This window comes from Diadema antillarum, unplaced genomic scaffold, assembly GCF_040938485.1.
Source record: "Diadema antillarum isolate AM-2024a unplaced genomic scaffold, OU_Dant_1.0 seq00000871_RagTag, whole genome shotgun sequence".
In the NCBI taxonomy this organism is placed as follows: domain Eukaryota; kingdom Metazoa; phylum Echinodermata; class Echinoidea; order Diadematoida; family Diadematidae; genus Diadema; species Diadema antillarum.
The window spans coordinates 131,977-154,590 of NW_027271737.1; the positions used below are offsets into that span (position 1 = coordinate 131,977).

Below are 22,614 nucleotides of genomic sequence, written 5' to 3' on the forward strand. Positions count from 1 at the left end.
TCACAGAAAATTTATGACGTGGAAGGAGAAAACGTGGTCGTGGAAGGGAAGCTAAAAATTGCATCAGTGGAGAACAGCACGGCTCAGAAAATGAAAAACCGCGCTGAAGAGGAGGAAATTGTTGAGGAAAGTCAAGATAAAGTTGCTGAAGAGATGGCAGGAGAAGATGAGGATGGAGAAGAGATGAAAGAGCAGACGGAAGGAGAAGAAGGTACGTCCGATGAAGATGGCAAGGCGGTCAAGATCCCGGAAGATGGAAAAGTTGGAGAAGAGGCATCTTTAAACAGCCTTGAGCTGCCTGCGAAAAATCGGCAGGAGCTCACGGAGGGGGAGGAAACTACACATACTGTAGGAGAGGAGGAGGAAGAGAATGGAAAGGAAGACGATGAGGACACTCATCTGAAGGAGGAGGAAAATGAGTGTCGGCAGGAGGATACGCCACGGATGGTGAGAGAAGAAGAAGAGGAGTGCCGGCAAAAGGAGAATGAACAAGTTGAGGAGAAGAGTGATGAGGACCGTAGGCTAGTGGGGGAGAAAAGGGAGATGGAGAGGGGAGCAGAGTATCGGCAGCAGGAAGAGACGAAGCAGACAGCGGGTGAGGAAGAGGGGTGCTTGCAAGAGACGAATGAGCAGCAGGAAGGGGAGGATGAGGCGTTAAGGCAGATGAAGAATGGGAAGACTGAGGGGAAAACAGAGAGCAGGCACGGGGAGATCACGAACCAGGTCGAGATTGAGGAGGCGGAGGAAGAGGAGGATTTAAGGCAGATGGAGAATGGGGAGACAGAGGGGGAAACGGAGAGCAGTCACGAGGAAATCACGAACCAGATCGAGATTGAGGAGGCGGAGGAGGATGAGGAGGCGCAGGAGGATGAGGAGGCGGAGGAGGATGAGGAGTTAAGGCAGATGGAGAATGGGGAGACTGAGGGGGAAACCGAGAGCAGGCACGAGGAGATCACGAACCAGCTCGAGATTGAGGAGGCGGAGGAGGATGAGAAGTTAAGGCAGATGGAGAATGGGGAGACTGAGGGGGAAACAGAGAGCAGGCACGGGGAGATCAAGAACCAGATCGAGATTGAGGAGGCGGAGGAGGATGAGGAGTTAAGGCAGATGGAGAATGGGGAGACTGAGGGGGAAACCGAGAGCAGGCACGAGGAGATCACGAACCAGCTCGAGATTGAGGAGGCGGAGGAGGATGAGGAGGCGCAGGAGGATGAGGAGGCGGAGGAGGATGAGGAGTTAAGGCAGATGGAGAATGGGGAGACTGAGGGGGAAACCGAGAGCAGGCACGAGGAGATCACGAACCAGCTCGAGATTGAGGAGGCGGAGGATGAGGAGTTAAGGCAGCTGGAGAATGGGGAGACTGAGGGGGAAACCGAGAGCAGGCAGGAGGAGATCACGAACCAGATCGAGATTGAGGGGGCGGAGGAGGATGAGGAGGCGGAGGAGGATGAGGAGTTAAGGCAGATGGAGAATGGGGAGACTGAGGGGGAAACCGAGAGCAGGCACGAGGAGATCACGAACCAGATCGAGATTGAGGAGGCGGAGGAGGATGAGGAGGCGGAGGAGGATGAGGAGTTAAGGCAGATGGAGTATGGGGAGACTAAGGGGAAAACTGATGAGAGCAGGCACGATGAGATCACGAACCAGATCGAGATTGAAGAGGCGGAGGAGGACGAAGAGTTAAGGCAGATGGAGAATGGGGAGACTGAGGGGGAAACCGAGAGCAGGCACGAGGAGATCACGAACCAAGTAGAGATTGAGGAGGCGGAGGAGGATGAGGAGTTAAGGCAGATGGAGAATGGGGAGACTGAGGGGGAATTAGAGAGCAGGCACGAGGAAATTACGAACCAGATCGGGATTGCGGAGGCGGAGGAGGAGAGGCAACAACATGAACTGGGTGCGAAAACTGAACAGGATGAGGAGGAGAAGGAGGAGACAAGGGAGGACCTTGTGCAAGGACGGAAACAGCTACCAGAGAAGGTGGAGTCACAGAAGGACAAACAGGAAGAATGCGAGGAGTTCGGAAAGAGTCAGATGGGTGAGGTGCAGCACAAACAAGAAGTTAGAAATTACGAGATTTACAGTGCGGAGGAGTACGATGAAGTAGTAGACAAAGTTGGAGAGAGATGGCTGGTATTAGTGGAGCTTGCCACCGGGACACATACAGGAGATGAGAAGGGGCAACACGAGTTGTTCGAGATAAATCAGGAAGAGGAACATGATAACGAGAACGCAGAAGAGCTGGAGGAGGCTCAGATCGGGAAGAACTGTAGCGTTGATACGGAGGAGTCAAAAACGGAGGCAGAAATGGTGACTCTTCACACGGAGGACAGGATAATCGTGGGTATGTGCAAGAACGCGACAGCATCTGAGGATGACAGTGCGTTGGAAGAGGAAAGGATGAGTGAGACCTTTGAGCAAGATGAGATGAAGGAGGAAACCGGAAAGACTGCTATTGAAAGACAAGTGGCAATAGATAAGAAAGGACAACTTGAGGATAAGGAGAGCATTACAGCTGAGGCTGTAGGAAATGATATGGAAGAGACGACCCCAGAAGCCTCAAAACAAAACGCCACAATTCAATACACGTCATCAAACGAGTCAAAGAGGGCGAAGAGATCTCGGCGAACGTGGTGGAGAGTCTTCACCTGTTGTGTCGGTAGGAAGAGGAACTGCGGTGAAGACTAAAAAGTTGGGAGGTAGGGAGGCTCTGGGTTGGGGTGGCCTGCGAGTTTGGGAAAGTGACGGCTAGGAGAAAAAAGGTTCATAGTCATAATCGTGGATTGGGATAATAAATGCAAGAATTGGAGACAATTAATTTCTTTCTTCTACTTTTTCCTTATTTTAAAAATTCTTCGTAATATGAGTACAATGTACTCTGTCATGATTGATGTATGTCGTCTGGGATTTGACAAGTATGGATGTAAAGGTAGAGGATGACTACGTTCTAGTAGTGTTGGCCGGTCTGGGCACATAGGCCTAACGACTAGAGATCTCGAGACAGCTGGGCGCGGTAAATCAGAAAAGGAAGAGCATGTCAGCTAACATGTTATTATCCGAACATGACGTTGTGATCGTATAGAGAGCAATACGAATGATTTGAAGGAGATGAATGGAAAGCAGAGGGAGAAACCAGTGAGCAGAAGGGTGTAGTAAGGTGGAAGCTGATAAAACAGACGAAAGAGCTATTGGGACAGCAGAGAAGTAACCCGATCAGTAGTGGATGTCGATGTTGCAATCGTCACTTTCAGACGCTCTAAGTAGGTACAGAGACCTCTTCTCTCGTCTCTCAGGACGTGTGTGGTGAGCGCTAGGGTATGGATGGGTATAGCATTCAGTTATGAACAACGGTACCGAATTCTCCAGAATCTACGATCTTCTTCAACTTCAATTGAAACGGGAAGGACAACGAGATGTTGTCGTGTTGTAGATAAAGTTAATGAGAATATCTCGAATACGGGCCAACTAGCAACTAGAATTATCACTGAAGGTGATTAATACCCCCGCCCCTAGTGTTGCTTTACAGTATGTGATGTCATGAGGGCAATGACGTTAATACCAAGTTTGTGCATTTGTCGAATTGGAAACAGAATTATTTTAGTTTACTGTACAATTACAGAGTTGACACTGAGTATAAAACTTACAGCAAATGGAAACATGCATTCCCCCAGCATTACTACACTTAAAGACCATCATACACACCAAATTTGACCTTCATAGCTTGAATGGTTTATTTTGATACAAAAATGAGTTGTTGCCATGGCAACACATTTTCCTTTAACTAACACATTGATGTCTTGCAAAACTACACTTCTAGATCATGATACATACTAAATTTGACTTAAATTGCTTGAATGATGGAAAAGTTATTCAATCTGCAAGGTTTTGGTAAAATTGTGGTTACCATGGCAATGGTTTGTGTGACAAACACAAAATTTATGTGTTCCACACTTATACCTCAGGGCCATAATGCCTACCAAATTTGGTTTCAATTATTTGAAAACTGTGGAAGAAGTTCACTCCACAGGATTAAAAAAACAAACAAACATGCGGTTACCATGGCAACGCATTGTCCAATATAAATACAAAGGACATTGTGCAAAACCACACTTAAGAGCATCATACACACCAAATTTCACCTTCATAGATTAAATGGTTCAATTTGATACAAAAATGAGTGGTTACCATGGCAACATATTTTTCTTATTTTAACACATTGCTGTCTTGCATAACTACACCTCCCGATCATCATATACATACTAAATTTGACCTTAATTGCTTGGATGATGTGGAAGTTATTCAATCCACAAGGTTTTGGTAAAATTATGGTTACCATGGCAATGCTTTGTCCGACAAGCACAAAAATTATGTGTTCCACATCTATGCCTCAAGGCCATAATGCCTACCAAATTTGATTTCAATTGCTTCAAAACTGGAAGTTGTTCACTCCAAAAGATTTCGAAGAAAACATTCGGTTACCATGGTAACGCTTTGTCAAGTACAAACACAAAGAGTGTTTTGCATAACTACACCTATAGATCATCATATAGATACCAATTTTGAAATTGATTGCTTAAATACTATGGAAGTTATAATCCACAAGGTTTTGGTAAAATTATGGTTACCATGGCATCGCATTGTCCGACAAACACAAAAAAGCATGTCTTGCACATCTATACCTCAATATCATCATTTACCCTAAGTTTCATTTAAATTGCTTCAAAACTGTAGGAGTTCGCGACGCAAAATTTTGCAACAGACCGACCGACCGCCCGACCGCCAGACCAACATCACGGTGATTCCTATATACCCCCTTCACACACTGTGTGGCGGGGGTATAATTAGTTGTAATCCGGAAAAACAGGTCACGTGAAAAAAATCGAGAAATTCTGAGGTCTAGTTTTACACTAAAGAATTGCCTGAACTCTGCGGAGTTTCTAGCGGAGCTACCGACAAAAGAAGGAGAGGAGGAGGAGGAGAAGGAGAAGGAGAAGAAGACGAAGAAGAAGAAGACGATGACGAAAACGAATAATAATAATAATAATAATAATAATAATGACAATAATAATAATAATAAGAAGAAGAAGAAGAAGAAGCAACAAAACACTCCGGCTTGAGTTATTCTCATGAGGGTTTTGGCAGCGTTGGCATCCAGTTGCCTAGCAACTTCCATCATGATTTGCGAAGGCCCTGTAGAGGTAGGCTATACCGAGAGTGGAGAGCTATGTGTCATTAATTACCCAAGGGGGAAAATGATCGGAAAATTTGTGAGTTGATCATCAGCACTTACCATCACACAATTTATACTGATGAAAACCAATGATATACGATGCTCCTGGTTTTTATACAAATTGATGAATTTTTGCGTCGGGTTGTGTTTATTGCAACTAATTAACGAATTGCCCTTCATCGACGTACGTAAGCACCGATTATTCAGTGTCTTAGAGTTGTCATGATACGAGTTTGTATGCCTTTTATTCTTTTATCATTACTACAAAAACATTGAATAATAGGTGCTTATCGTTGATAAACGGTAATTGGTCAATTAGTTGCTTTCAGGTTGCTTGCAGCAACGCTTTCCCCATATTAACTATGCTAGAAATCCGCTTTGCGGCTTAGGTTATCACTCACTCGTCTCAGAAATGTAACTGAATGTTAGTTTTATAAAATCGGGTAAAATCTAATTCATGAGCTCCCTTTTGAATAGATAACGCAATGTGTCTCATGTGCGGCAGAAAAAGGCAGACGACATCGTCCCATAAATACATGCAGATGTTGCCCTCCTCATATCCCCATTTTGTTCCTGTATGACTGCATTTTTAATTCACTGTGACTGAGACAATGTTAGAGCTGGTTTATGTACAGATTTTGACAGATAGGGTGTGGGGTAGAAGACCTGCGGGTCATGGTAATTAAGTTCACCTTTTCTTCTGCCCCTGGCAGCCCTGTTTTCTATATGTCACAATTTGTGTGTGTGTGTGTGGGGGGGGGGGGGGTTCTCACAAGTGTTTTGTCTCTGTGTTATAAATTATCTTATCTTTGTTATGCTGAATCAAATGTGTTTTGTGTTTACCCATGTAGGCCTACATATGTCTGAAATGCCGAATAAATAAATAAATAAATAAATAAATAAATAAATAATAAACACTCAAGTTTCGTTTGAAGGAAATCCCCAAAGCGTACTATTCGTAGCTGAGGCAGCTAAAATTATTCATCTCTCGGTCCTATACTAAAGCACTAGCTGCCCATACTTACCAGTGAGGTGTAGAAGGTGCAGACGAGACCAACCGTTAAGACAGATCCCCACAAGGTGAAACCAGTCACTAAAAACAACCACGAATCAAAAAAAGTACTGTCAACGAAACATGGTGAATTAACTGCTCCTATCAAAAGTAAGTTCCAATTTATTTCAATAAGCAGTATCGGTGACTTTCAGAGAACCAAACGGCAGTACAATATATAACAATGTCATACATCTTTACGGAGCCGCTGCTCTTCATCAATCCTTGCGTCTTTTTGCCTCCAACTACTAGTATACAAGCTGAAACTAACTTATACATCTCACAGAAGTCTCGCTTCATACATTATAGAATGATTGGATCCGACACCAAGTCAAAATGGCCGCGTAATGGAACAAGAGAAACGTTGATTGGCATAATCATGTGTGTATCCTTTGAAGGACTTTATTAGCTTTGGCATCATTCATATGTTTTACAAAAATCATTAAAACGAGACAATCACTATAGTCAGGGGTGATCAACAGTTAAAATGATACTATACGCTACCTGCATTGACTGCCAAGGCTGGTGCATACAGAACAATGGACATGTACATCACCTATACAGCAGCAAGGACAAAAGAAAACAAAGAGACACGCGTTTCTTGACTATTGTCCCGCCATGATCTTTCCCTTGGACGTGGCCCTGCTTTTGTAACACAGTTTCAACTCGAGTATTAAACTTTAAATAGCGTACCATTCAGATCTTTCCTGCCGAATATTGAAACCTCATTGTCATTGTACTTTTTTAAAAACGTTTCTCGCTCTTGTTCTTCTTATTTGACTCCTTCCAATATCTGACCTTTTGTAACTATAGGGGTCAAAATGGACAAACATCGTGTACAATGTCACATTACTTGCGAGAATATCGTCGAGTTTGAAATTTTACCAATTTAATCCTAACCGGAGCTCTGCACCTGGTGCCCCATGGGGACCAACCGGACAATTCCGAGGAACTTTGTGTCCCTTTATCTGATTCTAAAGGCTTGATCGAAATACATGTATGACAACATGGTTCCATTATTAGTATTGGAAGTACATGTATTACAGTACATTTGTATTGGAATTCGTAATCAACGTAGCCTGGAAGGAAGGGTCCATTTTGTCGAGAGCACAGCCATGTCATCACGCAGATGCTTGCAGTTGCATGTTACGATAATTAGTTATTTTACCAACTTTTGAAAAGCTACTAGCCGATTCATCACTTCACGGATGTCATGGAAACTGAAACTAGTGATCCATAAGAATTGTTCTAAGTCTACCATAAAACTCCAGAGCCACAGCACAATGCATCTTGGGCTTTTTAAGCATCTTCTAATCCTACCCTATAGAGAAAATTCACAATATATTATGCCTATACATATCGTATCCATCACTACAAAAGAAATATACTGCTGCTGAAATGTCATGTCACGGAATATACGCGTCAGACACATCACAATTCGTTTGGAAACCCATCACGTCCGCTTTGAGTCTTACCATGTAGATGACGAAGCCAGCTGTACCGATCAGTCTAGCGACGACAGAAAAACGAAGTTCCAGATACTGCAACATCGAAACAAATCAGAACGTTTCTTTTACTGGCCATGAAGAAAATATATGTACTGTTTAATCTTCAGTTGTGGTTAATCCTTTCAAAAAGAAGTGGCGTACGTGTACCTTTGAATCTGGTAGTATGATCAAGAAATATATTCGTATACAGTCATGTAGTGCATCATTGTGATGATATACGTCATTAAATCATGGTAATTTTCTTTTATGCGTTGCAGAAATCCCCATTTCTTTCAAGCCAATGCAGAAAGACAAACCACACTCAAACGCGATCAAAACACTAACTTACCATCAACTTTCTTGCGACCGTATTCTCTTCTATGCAGCCACTCGTCGCCATGTTCGCATGATAATAATTCTACAAGGCTATGGTGCTTATTTGCCGCAACTTGTTAAATGGATGGTAGAGTATCGGTTTAAGATGACAGGATTGGAGCTTTTAACTTTTTGCAAGATACTACGAAACCACTTACGTGTATGAAGTGTTACATGGAGAGCATACAATTCTCAGAGGAATTCAAAGTTTATTTGATGAAAATCCGTTTTGTCAAGACCGAGAAAACCCAAAACAAAGCAAAACAAAGTGATCCTAATAAAAAGTGGGAACCCAAATTTTATCAGGATATCTTTGTTTTTATCTCAGTGATTTCAAAACCAATTTTCATCAACTACCTTCATATTTCATGACTGGCTACTCATTATTTCACACACACACACACACACACACACACACACACAAAATGGTAATCTGAAGCCCAATCTCAACCGAAAGTATACCATCCCTTTAACGCTGACGTGAACGAATACTACATTTTGTTTGCTTCCTCAGTTACTAGACACATCATGTACTGTCCTTCAGAAAACGTCGAGTTTCCCGATTTTATACCATTGTAGTTTCTATACCCATAAGACGTGTGGATATCACGCTGTTCTGCATTTTGAAACGTTTTCTGCATGATGATAATCAAAGAATATAAAATCTCTTTGAATGATATGATGATTACACCAGCTTTCCTCTGTAAATCATATCGACAGCAAGAAATCAAACCTCTGCTGAACTCTTTTTGTCGACAATTTCCGTGTCTGCCACAGGAAATTGTTCTTTTACTACAAACTGTATAGAGGCTACATAGGTCATAGTGCCTCTGAATCTAATCCTGATCAGGCAGTGATTACTGTAACTTACGCAAATTAAAATTGTTTCATAAAGGGAAGTTGGTAATTAAATACATTACTCAACATTTTTTTAATCTTATTTACTACGAATTAAAAGAGTGGTTCTTAAAATTTCATTTGTGATAAATATTAAAAATGCGGTTGCGAGCTTTACTATACCTTTGCGTTCATTATTTTCTAAAGAATTAAGACATAAATATTATTTTCATAAACGCAAACAACGCTGAACGACACGATTGTATACATCGTATGGACATAGCGGCTTTCCTCTCCCTCTCTATATTAATTTCAAGTATCTCTCTTTGATCTTTCTCCTTTATCTTAAGCATATAGGTTTAGATTTGTTTTGTACTAAATGACTGATGTGTATACACAAAGCCCGAGACATTCGTGCCGCCTGACGTTGAAGTATGTTGTATTGAAAAGCACTCGCACTTTTTCGAAGCAAACTATCTAGGGAAGCCCGCGATGATAAGGAGTTCCGACGTATCAATGCGCCCTTCATGCACGTCGATATCGCATTCGCCTACTTATCGGATCATCTCTACAACAACCTAAGATCAATTGTCATAAATCTTGAATAGATTATTACGTGTGTGTGTGTTATATATGTATATATATATATATATATATATATATATATATATATATACACATATTTATACGTGCTCACAAAGTGGATTTGAACATGTCATGTATATAGGCCTATTCTAACGTCGGAGAGTGAACAATTTTGTGGTATACCACTCTCTGTGAAAGGCTTACACAGCCAATCAAATGAATAAATGTGTTATGAAAGGTATTTTCATAATTATGTTAATAGGCCTAATCAAGGAGTGTGTGATCTAATTTTAGTAACCATGTCTTCATGCATCTCAACATTTTGCTGGTATGTAAAAGAATGTGATGCAGATTCATCAATTGGGTATGTGTAGCATAGGTGGTAGGACATTAGGAACAGGTTAGGATAGGATTATATAGGATTAGGATCAGGGCATATTAATCCCAGATTGTGCCTGTATAATCTCGTAACTATAATTCTTTTTTGAAACACCAAATAAAAAATAAACATCAGATGTTCTTTTAAGGTTTTCTGGACGTTCAAGACGGATAAGAAAGGTTCTCTAAACGTTCTGGAACGGGTCATAAGACTAAGACGTTCTTAAAACATTTTTGAACGTTCTAGACGGATTTCAAAGGTTTTCTTCTGGACGTCCGCAGAACGCCCACAGAACGTTTTGAAGGTTTAACTGACGTCTATAACATCCAAAAGGTTTTCTGCAGGTCCTTTAAAATTCCGAAAGGATTTGTATTTGGGTTTTTAAACGTTTAAAAAACGTTTTTATGACGTCCATTTGAAATGTTTTAAATACGTTGAAAACCTTAGACAAAAGGACGTTCTGGAAACGTTTTGACAAAACGTCCAAATAACGAACTTGAAACGTTTCAAGAACGTTCAGAAAACGTCCAAATGTTAGCTGGGGGCGACCATTGCATTACAAGTACACTGTATTAGTTCAAGTCTGCAGTGGCCAAAGAAATGGTATACATGCAAGACGCAAGGGAACCAGTCGTTCACAACGTTTCGGATCGGAATTAGCATAATGTGTAACGATGTTTATCCTGAGCGGAGTACGATCGATCGTCTTGGCAGGTGGAACAACATCCGCGCGGCCGAATTCCAGGGCGTGATGGAGCTCGGATTGGAACAGCAAGCAGGCTGGTAGTCGTATGAATACAGATACAGCTCCATCACGACACGGCCTCCATTCCGCAGGGTGAACACAAATCGCATATTTACTTGGTCATCCAAAATGAGACTTGTGTCATTCTTATGAAACGTTGTGACTGTTGAAGACGAATTTAGATATAGCAGGTATACCTGTTCATTTACGAAGCCCTGTGGGGCATTTCATGAAGCATTTTGCCGACAAAGTTGTCGGACAATTTGCTCTCAGCCAATCATATGCAAGGATTTCAGTAAAATAACTGTTTGTCAGAAAAATATCCGACCAAAACGCTTCATGAAATACTCAGTACCCCTCCCCCCGATCTCTGTCAGTGAGTCTATGAAAACAACACAATATATTGAGGAAAATCTTGCGATTGAATGGTTCTGATAGACGATCTTGGAAACCATATCATATGAGCTGAAGAAATAATAATTTTGCCTCGCACTGTACGATCTGTATATTATGTGTGCTTTGTACCCGTAACAAGACCATCATTTTGTGTCTGTCCGGACATTCGACAATCATCATTACACAATGCCTCGCCTTTAAAAAAAAAGTCAAACGAATCAAATCAATGACGGAACACGGTAGGCGTGCCCACAATCCAGAAATTTTAAGGTGTCGATAATGACTTGTATTATTAAACACAAAATTGGCCACACTTGAACTGATTTTTTTTTTCCGATAAAAGGGAATCATTATTGAAGACCGTCGAACAGTGCCAGTGTCATTCCAAATCCACTTCCGCAATTTCACTTCCTTCAAAAGCAAGGCCTTTTCAAATGGTCTGTTTCTCTTTGTGTTTGAAGCTTGTAAGTGGCTGCCCTTTTACATAATGGACTTGTACTCGCAAAACATTTGCAGGTCTCGGGGGAAAACGTACCAACCTCTTAATTTTTTTTAATTTTTTTTAATTTTTTTTTTTTTTTTTTTGGGGGGGGGGGGGATCTTGAGTGGAATGTCTCTATGCAGTAATTAAGATGTTCTGTAGATATGAGCGGAAGTATCTCTCAAAGCCTTTTTGGTCCGTCTGTTTTTGTTTGAAAGTTATCAGTGGTTACCTTTGTATTTCCAAACCATTCACAGGTCTTGAGAGAAAAAATGTGCCAATCTCTGTAACATTGAGACATTTTGCGAATCATGAGTTGAAATGCCTCTTTGCAGTAAAGTATTTAGATGGTCTGCAGCAAAGTATGGCAACATCTCTCTGCACTGTTAAACACTAAGAAATTCTTCAGCGGAAATACACTGTACAGTTGTATGTGCCATTTACATAGCTCCCTTTGTATTCTGATGATCTTGCATGAAATGTGCAGAGCTCTCTTTAGGCCTACAATATTTAGCCTTACATGAAATTCATGTGACATCATAATGACATCCTACTTTTTCATGCGATGTAGTGTGGAAAAAAGAAACCACAGGTATCGTACTATAGAGGGCGAATGCGTGGTCTATAGTGGGCTTCTTTCGATTGTCACTTGTACATTGTAAGTAAACATACGGATACTTTGAGCTGGCAACATCACAACCGAGTCTGGCGAGCTACAGAAGCACCAGATTTGACTGTAGTTATACCCCACTTCCATGTAGAGCAAGACTTTTCAAAGACCACTGAAAAAGCGCATAAAAATTAGCAGATCTCTCCATGATCTTTACGTGGTCTTATATGAACCCCGAGGTCCTTCATGATTCCTAAAGTGATCTTTCGGTGAACTTCATGATCTCCAAAATTGTTTTTTTCAAACGGATCAAAACAGTCTTTCAGCGGTCTTTCAAGAAAATGGCTTCCAGATGTCTTTCAGCGATCTCTCGATGAGTGGTCAAGGGTCCTAGTAGTCTTTCAATTATCTCTCATCAGTCTCCCAAGAATTGCCACATATGCTATTTGGAGAAGATCAGTGAAAGATATTTGAGAGATCATTGAGGGATTATCGAAAGACTAGAATCTCTTAGAGATCTTGACTGAAGATCTCAGAAAGTGTTTTAAATGATCTTTCATTGATCTCTCAATCACTGGTCTTTCAGTGAACATTCTGGACTCTTCAAGGTCCCAGATCTCTGAGAAGTATGCTGGAAAATTTCTTTTTGATCGTTCAGTGATCTTTTAAGAAGTTTAAGAGCCATTCCACATAGACACTATTGGTATCTGGTCTTGGAGACTTCTGAGAGTTTTTGCCAATGATATTGTATGGGTCTCATTCAGCGGTCTCTATAACAGGTCACCATTATACAATGTACTTGATTTGTTGCACTCCCATTCCGGAGTTTAACACCATGGGTTTTGGTCTGAATGTGGTACTGTAGTCTGATCTCCAGATTGCTCAGTATTGACAAACAGCCTACCTGTCAACACCTTTGCAAACCCATCATTACATTAGATCAGTAGATCAGCAGTGTACATGTATTCCATAGGTTCCATGAAATTCCATAACTAATCTACATCTTGCCGATCATTTGCACGACTACTCGAGCACTGCACAAACACAATTAAGAGAGATTCATATTCGTGTTAAAACCTGTGATATTCAAGGTTTCGTCGACAGGCCATGAAATTTTACTGCAATGCCACCAGTAAAAAACAGACCTTTTTTCCCTGAGATTTCGAAATTTATAAGGCTGAGAATATTGAAACTCTGAAAGGCCTACTGTACATACGCTATACTGACGACTCATGAGGCGGACGCCAGATGAATTGATCAAGCTTCCAAGTCAACAGTCGCTCGTTTGCAAGACCGAAGATTCATCAATAACACTTTTGTGCTAAACTGTCATCATCAATTCAGATAATTAGCAGTCACTTTTAAAATGTTTGTTCTTAATATTACTTTCGCTTTCAGCTGTACACATTTACATGAACCGTGTACAATAGTATAAAGTTTGTAGAAGTATTCATGCACATTAACTGAGTACAAGGCCTGTTGTTGGATATATTGGATGTAACTTACAGCTGTATGCAACTGTTACAGGGCTGACCATGGATGAATATTTCGACATTTTGTTTCCTGTAATGATGCAAAGCATATAGGGTTACATCCATATACTAACCAGTGCTTTGCTTAATAGCACATCAACAGATGATGCATTGATGAACTAAAAGACTGAACAGAACAGGTATGGTGTGTACCACTATACAAAGTGTACATTGTGCAGTAGATGTAAGTATGCGGATCACACACCCCCACTCATTGCACTTGCATGAGTGTTCACGATGATTATGTGTTACTCAAGATGAATACCCTTGCTTTATTTAGTCACAATTCAATTATGGTCTGTTTTTCCCCATCCAGGTGCAAAGTACTGGGTTTTGAATGAGTGACTATGAAGGTCCATGAATTGATGAATACCAGGGTACTGTCATTACTCCCATTTCTAAAGTTCAACTAGGGTGGGCGTGGGTTTTCTCGTACACAGCAGTCATTTATATCTTGTATAGTATATATGCCAAGCTGTGTTACTGTATGTCAGTCTGAAAGAGTGAAAACAAATTTTCATTCCTCTCTCTCTCTGCTTATTAGTATGAATCTGATAGGCCTAATTTAGATCCCATTCAGATTCCAAAACTAAACTTCTTTCATACCCTACAGTGCCATTGCAACAACTGAAAAATGCATATTGTATGCAATAATCTCATACAAGTTGTACAACCTATCATAATACATTTCCAAGCACTTGCACACTCTCATGATTACAAATATTTCTTCCCAATTAGGCCTGAGTAAAATGAACCATCTGTGATTTTCATATGAAGGAATATACCCCTGGGCAGTATAAACTCACTGATTACCACTATATTTTTGTTCGGACAACTCTCACTACTGAAAATTATCCTGAGAGTCATCTACACCAGAATACAACACTATCAAAATGAAAAAAAAAGAAGAAGATGTCCGTAATACTTCCAAAGAGCCTATTGAAACACCATTAACTAAAGTAATCATAAAAACTTGGATGTGTTTTGTCCTTGAAAAGAGTTAACCCACAGTATTGTTTTTCTATGAAGAGCTCACTTTCGAAGGGCTATTGGCTGTGGTGAACATACATGTACATTGTACAGCCTGAAACCACGCAGTTCAAGATCTGATACTTGAGACATTGTCTTTTAACAAAAAGGTATGTAACTGAAAGGCCATGCTCTTTTGAAATAGAAAAGGTCTTTTACTCAAAACAAGTTATCTGTTGACACCCTTATACATACCACTGAAACTTCTATTGTTTTTTAGGTTATGAAACCTCAATTCTAGAAAATCTTATTCTCTTCAGGACAACTACTCTCAGTATCTATTTTCGCATCAACATACATGTAGTATGTACGCGTGTACCTAAGGAAATGTACTATTTCTAGTAGAAAATCTATACATAATAGGTATGTGGTACATTTACTGCGACCAGCCCCATACGCATACGCTATGCGTATGGGGCTGCTGGTCGCAGTTAGTGGTACATGTACAATCAAGCTAAACAAACACATCATCATAGAAATTCACTAATAGTCACAATTTTTGTTATTTTTGTCAAGTTTTGCAGTACTAGCTTTCACATTGAGCAGTATTCATTTTGCGTGGTTCAAAAAAAAGCTTGAGCTCTCACCTCACTGGACACATGAGTCATTTTCTTTTTCTTTTCTTTTTTAACCACAGATTAGTCAAATCCTTGATTCATTCACTCATTGGATTCACGTGGCATCATGTGCCTTTATTGATACCACTGGCGGACAACTGGTACTGGTAGTCTGAACTGTCTGAACTGAAGTGATTAATAAAAGGCTGGTGTCACTGGTCCATTGCACCCTGTTCTTTGGGAGTATTGAACTGCGATCTCTCGAAGTGAAAAGTTACAGTGCTCAAATTACACTGAGGCCATTCATGCGGCCAATGGCCATGATGTCCACCATCTGCATACGATGCCCCTCCAAAATTCAATGAACAGTCACTGGCTGTGATCTTTTTCTGTAAAAGTAACTAGAAAATCTTACGAGTTTTGAAGACAAAGATATCATTTCCCCATTCTTTTTTCACAGACTTGTGTACACACATACAACCTAACGCTGGACATTGTCAGTTCAGCTGTGTGAGATACAATCTAGCTACAGGTACATATAAAGCACATGCAGCATCACACTCTAAAACAACAGTGGTAACTTTAAATGTTGCCAAGCAAAGAAAAATCAATCAAATCAATGTCAGTGAGGGTTAAAACATTACTTTTAGGTACGATAATTAAATGGTCCTGACTCCCCTATACTGGTCTTGATGACTCCTCCAAAAATTTGAGAGTCAAGGCCAAAATGGTCATGACTCAAATCAAAGTGGAATTTGAGGCCTGTCCGTGTCAGTCTCTTTCACATACAAGGCATCCATTTCATGCCATATCCAATGAACGGAATATCTCTGCCTCTTTCTTGAGGGGACAAGATGACACAAAACAACATTACACAGCCAAACATATGATGCAGGCACATGATTTCAAGGTCAGATACGCTACACTTTAGTTGATCGAAGATTGGTCTGTACGATGTACATGTATCTTGTCATCTGGGATATGTTCCAAAGAGACTACAATTTACAGACATACGCCTGTCTGATTTCATGGAATCTCCTGTCTACAGAGGAGAGTCGTGAAAGTAAAAAAAAAAATGATATAAAACTCCTCCGGACAGACAGAAATTTCAGTCTACATGTACCACTTTGAGCCACTGTCCTGTCATGAAGTAATGTTTTGCCTCGGTTCTGCATTGCAATCAATCATCCGTCTGGAGTCATCTGAAAGTCCCACTCAAACATAATAACAGGGCTCTAGCATATCCTTTGTATGTAAATAATGAAATATTTATTGGAAGCTACACAGAAGAATAAAAGTTGTTGTAGGTGTTTGAATTAATGCTTTTTGTTTCCCTCGATTCTAGAGCCTTTACTGTCATCACAAAGTGTCTGTACATGTACCGGTACATGACATATTAAAATCCAGAATGATATCACGTAAACATTGTGTGCACAATGCACAGCACAGCACTCCGTGATGAAACAACTTTGAGGTTAAGGAACTTCAAAGGCCTACCTTGTGATTACATCAAACTCTTTAACAGTTTTATGATCACTGTATCTGATAACAATTATTGACCAGGCACAGATACTCCCGTACTTAAAAGAGTACAGGGAGTGTAAATATAAAGTATGCACTGTACGCTGCTATCTCCAGCATTTTGTGTTCCTCACAATATCTAATCTTGCCAATCAGATCACTATCAGTTCGCAGTAACCTCTCCTTACATCACAATCCTCATTTGCAAACTTATATCACAACTTGAAACTAACTTTTAATTCTCTGATGGTTCATTTACAGTATATAGGCCACTAAAATCTTTAAACCTGGGGGTGTTTCATCAACGTTTGTCAGCGCTGACAACTTGGATCACCATAGTAACAGTCAGTGACCAGAGCATCTCAGCCAATCTAAACCAAGGATTTTGCTGAAATTGTCAGCGCTAACAACTACAAACGTTGATGAAACACCACCCTGAAATTTTGGTGACCTGAAAAAGATATGCAGTGGCCTGAAATAAAGGTAAACATGACCATCCATTTTAAGCAGGCAAATCGATGTGCCAACAGCTGACCAAGGACCCCGATGGCAATAATTTACCTTTTTGTGTGAAAAAAGAAGAAAGAGAAGGAAGGAAAAAGAAAATTTATAGCTAGATGTTTACGGCAAATCAAAGTATTCCAAAGAGAATGTGAAACGCCACTAAACAAAAAACAACAACATTTAAATCTTAGTTGCCTGACTGGACCACCAACAGACCCTTTACTGTACGAGCTGAAATTTTCGCGTACAGATATTTTCGCGAATTACTACTTGGAGGACATTTTCGCATTTTTAATTTCGCGGTTGCGAGGGTCTAACTGAACGTATGTGTAGTTATTCACGCGTTGTTATTTTCGCATGTTGTTATTTTCATGGTTCAAAGGCGATTCGCAAAATTCGCGAAATAAAACCACCGCGAAAATTTCAGCTCGTACAGTATTCAAATTTGGTGGCCAAACACCAATCTTTAGTGGCCCCTGGCCACCAGTAATATTGAGCCCTTATTATCCTTGACAATTTTTCCTTCTCTATATGACACAATTCTTCCCCTTTCTTTTTCATTATTAAAGGCGAGTGCCAAGAGGTCAGATGCTGGTCAGTCTGTATTTTAATATAAGTTTGTATATATTACTATTTTCAGTCTTTACACGTATTAAAAACAGCTTAGTCTTTTGAGAGCACAAGGGCCCGTTATAATTCAAAGAGACCCCTGTATTCATCATAAAACACAAACATATAGTCAAAACTCAAGTACAATGCTTAACACTGGTGCTGGTCTCTGATGGTCCCAGACTGGTAAAAGTCACTATTTTCAGGAATTTTGCCAAATTTAATGACAGTCCACAATGACCAGTTGAAGTAAAAAATGATAACAGAAACCTAATAACTTACATTGTAGTTGGATCCTGGAGTCAGTCAAAAAAAATGAAAAGAAAAGAGGAACAGGACCCATAAATTTCAGATTAGACCAGTAATAAAGATGAAAAACTTGGTAGGGCCTATTTACTGGTCTGACGAGAACAGGTGAGACTACAAGTAATACAAAACCTTGGGGGAAAAAATTGTACAAATGCCACAAAGTGAATTAAAGAGCATGGATTGTATGGACATGGATTATAGACAAAAACAAAACAAAACAAAGAGCCCTGAATATGTGTTAGGACATTCTATAACAGTTTGGGGTATATTTACATGATGTTTGTAGTACCACCAGTACTACAACTAGTGTAGTATACAAGGAGATTATACCATTTGAAAACAACCTCTCATACTGCTACTGCCAGTACTGGTATGATTTGTACTTGACCGAAAGATCGGCCTGTATCTGGTCATCGGGAAAATGTTCTGCGGAGACTGCGTCTGGCTTCATGGATCCCCTCCTTGTCTACGGAGGAGAGCGTAACGTAAAAAAAAAATATAGAAGACTCCTCCGGACAGACTGATCTTTCTGTCTAGATTTGTAAATACTACATCATGTACTCCTCCAGCTTATTAAATGACAAAAGTAATTTTTCAGTTGGCTATTAAATAATTACTGATTGGAAGATGGAAGTAAAGTATTTTATGTGGGTTCCATATGAGTGTTATGACATCTAGACCTATCTTTCAATTTGTCATCAGAATTTTGGTGTTTTTATATTGGTTCCTAGTTTTGACCTTATTGCAAAATTGCAGCCCACCACCACACCAGTAATATCACTTTGACATGTCATTGACCAATTGTGGTGGGATCCTTATTTTTTCATTGGTACTTTCTCTTGCACTTTCAGCCTCATCATCGCACTGATTTAGGGGCATACTGTACCTCATACACACTGGTCAAGCGAAGTTTGTAGAACGTAGGAATGTAAATATTCGCGACTAGAAGTGACATAAGGATGTAACTCCCGCCGATGTACCAAAACATGGTGCCGTACACATAGACCTCGGATGGAGTTCCAAGAAGTGCTATAGCCGACATCCAGCTTGCGAGGAGAGAAAAACCAACTGGAACTGACGGCATCTTGCGATCAGCGACAAAGAATTCCTGCGTGGTTTTCTGCTTCCCACCAGTACATGCATAGTAGATTCCGATGGAAGCTGATACCAGTAAAACCAACACGAACACGACGTAGTCGACTGCGGAGAAAGTTGCCGGGCCGCTCGGCTGGCCATTGTAGCCGGGCGGCGCCGGTTCACCGGTTGTTGTTGCGAATGTAGCTGCGTCCATGTCGAGGCCCGTTCTCAGCTCAGTCAACGATTTTAGAGTCCAGACTTACAGTTACAACTCTGCGAAAAGTTAGATGTTTCCGCTATTCACATTACAATTAAAAAAAACAAACATATGCCTGCAACCACAAACTAGTAACAGTCCAGTTGTTGGCAGAGGCCGAAATCCAGTACGCTACGAGAACCGGGGACGCGGAATTCGCCGGGTGTTGGAAGTGCACAAATAAAGCATGCAGACGGTGGTGCGGACGGGTACCCTACACACACTGCACTGGACACACACTTCTTCGTCAGAAGCAATGTCGTAACTGCCCGCTAGACAAGCACGTGGTAGCAAATGCACAGCCAAATTCCACAGTCCCATACGTACTAGTATACAGCGACATCGTCAGGCACGCTCCATTGCGTAACACCCATGCATGGGCATGGGACATGTACATTGTTTGGGATTACAAAAATTGAACCAGGTTGATGTTTACATGGAATTTTGTGGACGTGGGACCTTGAAAAAAAGCACAGTTTGTTTTAAACAAGATCCCCCCAGATATACATGCAGATAAGTGGAAATGGTATAATTTTACAATGTACTGCAATTAAGATAAATAAAGGGCTGAGGAGAGAAACAAAAACAAGAGGGAGGTGGGGAATTAAAAGAAGAAAAGAAATAAAAAACGGAGAGTACCGGTAATGACATACGATACAAGTATGCGTATAGTATACACACATGGGTCAATAACCGATTTAAAGATCAATGTGGATTGAGTGAAAGCAGCAACATGAATAGAACATATCAGTGAAAGTTTGAGGAAAATCGGACAATTCATTCAAAAGTTATGAATTTTTAAAGTTTTGGTGTTGGAACCGCTGGATGGATGAGGAGACTACTGGAGTTTCTGACGTAGGGCCTACGTGATCGTGTGGAGAACAATGTAAAGAAAATATAAAGAAAACTCCACAAAAATCAACTTTTCAAGCATTATGAATGAGCACTTACAGCTTTCAGAAAGCAGGGGGAATAATTGCTATTTGATATCCCTGACATATGTCAGTATCAAGTTGATGGAATGTGTAATTTACATGAAAAATGATTTTTTTTTTTTTTTGCGTATCCGGGCAATTACCCCCAGAGGGCAATTACCCCCCCCCCCCCCCAGCCAAATACTGGTTAGTGGTAAGGTTAGAGTAAAGATTAGGGTTAGGATTAGGTTTAGGGTTAGGAGTTTGGAATAGGGTTAGGGTTAGGTTCAGGATTAGGATTAGGATTAGGGCCAGGGGAAGGGTGCGGGGTAATTGCCCAGGGGGTAATTGCCCTAGACCCTTTTTTTTTTTGTGGAATTCTCTTAAATTCTTCCAGAATCAGAGTTTTCTTTTATTTTTTTTTAAATAGAAATCTTCTTCTCCCGAAACAGGAGTGATTGAAGATAATAATTAAGTACATGAGCAAGTGCGCTACTTTCAACTCACAAGCTCTTCCATGACAGATCTGGGTGCCCTCCTCTGGACCTGATCGATGGTGCATGGGGAGATCAAATTTGGAACCAATATTCACATTTTCATCTTTTCAGGGAGAATGCATGGCCAAACTTGATAATCACAAGGGTAATAACGTAAATATTTCTGGAAATGGAAGTGATGACACTTTTGGGTACCCCTTGCATCCCACCCCAAAAACCCAATTTGCAATCTAAAAAACGAAACAAAACAAAATCGATAGAGCCGAGTTGATGTTATCAACAAGTAGGCCTATCATAAGTCATTAATGATAAATGTACATTTCTAAAGTAATGTGTTCACATCAGATCCAAGATCCAATGGTGGGGGGGGGGGGGAAATTGGGTCTAAATTTCACCATTTTCATCTTCTTGAAATTATACCTGGTCAATTTTTACTATTGTGCGTACCATTGGGCATGATCTTGGGCGCCCCTCCCCAATCCCCACCGAAAAGTCTGAAATGATAAGGGCCTACACAATCGATTTTCCTTCTCTATTCAACATCATCTCATTATGAGCCAAATAGCTCATGGAGGTATTCCGATCCCTCGCCATCCCGCGTCTCTATCATGTGACGTCCATCGTCCATAAAATTGTTCGTTGTTTTTTTTTATTGTAATGGGGACACAATCAACATAATGGCTACAATTGACTGTAGAGCTTTAAGTGCCTTACCACATCATAGTCATCCAACAACAACATCACGCCAACAACCCAACAACCAACCCCCAACCCCCTCACAACACGTTACTGACGACGAGGATGGGATCACCGCAGACAACACATTATCTTTTTTTTTTTTGAAACTGGTGACTGGATTTTGACCAAACTTAGAAGAAATCATCAATGTGTGTGTGTGGGGGGGGGGATTTTAGTTAGTAGGCCTAATTGTCTACTAATGATGGTGGTGGAATGGTGGTGCCCTCAGGAGCCCCTACAGACGCGTCCAAAATACCCAAATTAGGAGGATGTTACCGAAAGGGTCCGTGCATAAATTCCCGAATTTCAAAATTTTTGAAATACATAGGCCTACATGTACATGTATATCGTCCTATAATACGTTGTCTCAGGTGGAGTACCATGAAGGCAAAGTGCAATGGTCTTCGATGAGCACACCAGACCAGCGAGTTTCTTGCTGTGTCATGGAGTCTGCTGTTTTTGCTGTAAAAAAAAAAGAGCAAGGACAAAGACAGACCAATTACCTTTGATTTTATCGTGTCTTTGTATTTGTTTTCGATTGTGCAAGCCTGCGCACATGCACGCGCGTGTTCTGCACATTTTGCTCAACACGCTTTGCATACCAATTAAAAGATGGTAAAATCCCACACCCTTGTTATGTGCCTCAAGAATGTCTTCTAAATTGTGTTCAGAGACCTTGCCGAAGCCGAACTGAACTTAAAGCTAATAAAGCCCACATATGTTTTAAACAGAATTTAGACTGTTATCTTGCTATCAATATTTGATAACAAAAGGTTATTATCTCTTTGTACGACTTTATGATCTATCTTTTTTTAAATCATCACATTGTACAGCGTACTCACCAAGCTCACCATTTTGTGTACTTATTTGTAGTATATATCTGATTATTTTTTCT

General features: G+C 40.6%; 1 protein-coding gene across 1 annotated transcript in view; it reads right to left on the reverse strand.

The window, feature by feature from the left end:
* Positions 1 to 19,706, reverse strand: part of LOC139740667 (sodium-coupled monocarboxylate transporter 1-like) — a 37,972-nt gene extending 18,266 nt beyond the window's left edge. The window contains exons 1-4 of the mRNA XM_071651238.1: positions 19,124 to 19,706; positions 7,757 to 7,822; positions 6,786 to 6,837; positions 6,256 to 6,323 (exon numbers count right to left, since the gene is read on the reverse strand). Of these exons, the coding sequence (XP_071507339.1) occupies positions 6,256 to 6,323; positions 6,786 to 6,837; positions 7,757 to 7,822; positions 19,124 to 19,528 (591 nt within the window). The 5' untranslated portion in view covers positions 19,529 to 19,706. The remainder of the gene's footprint in view (positions 1 to 6,255; positions 6,324 to 6,785; positions 6,838 to 7,756; positions 7,823 to 19,123) is intronic.
* Positions 19,707 to 22,614: the final 2,908 nt, after the last annotated feature.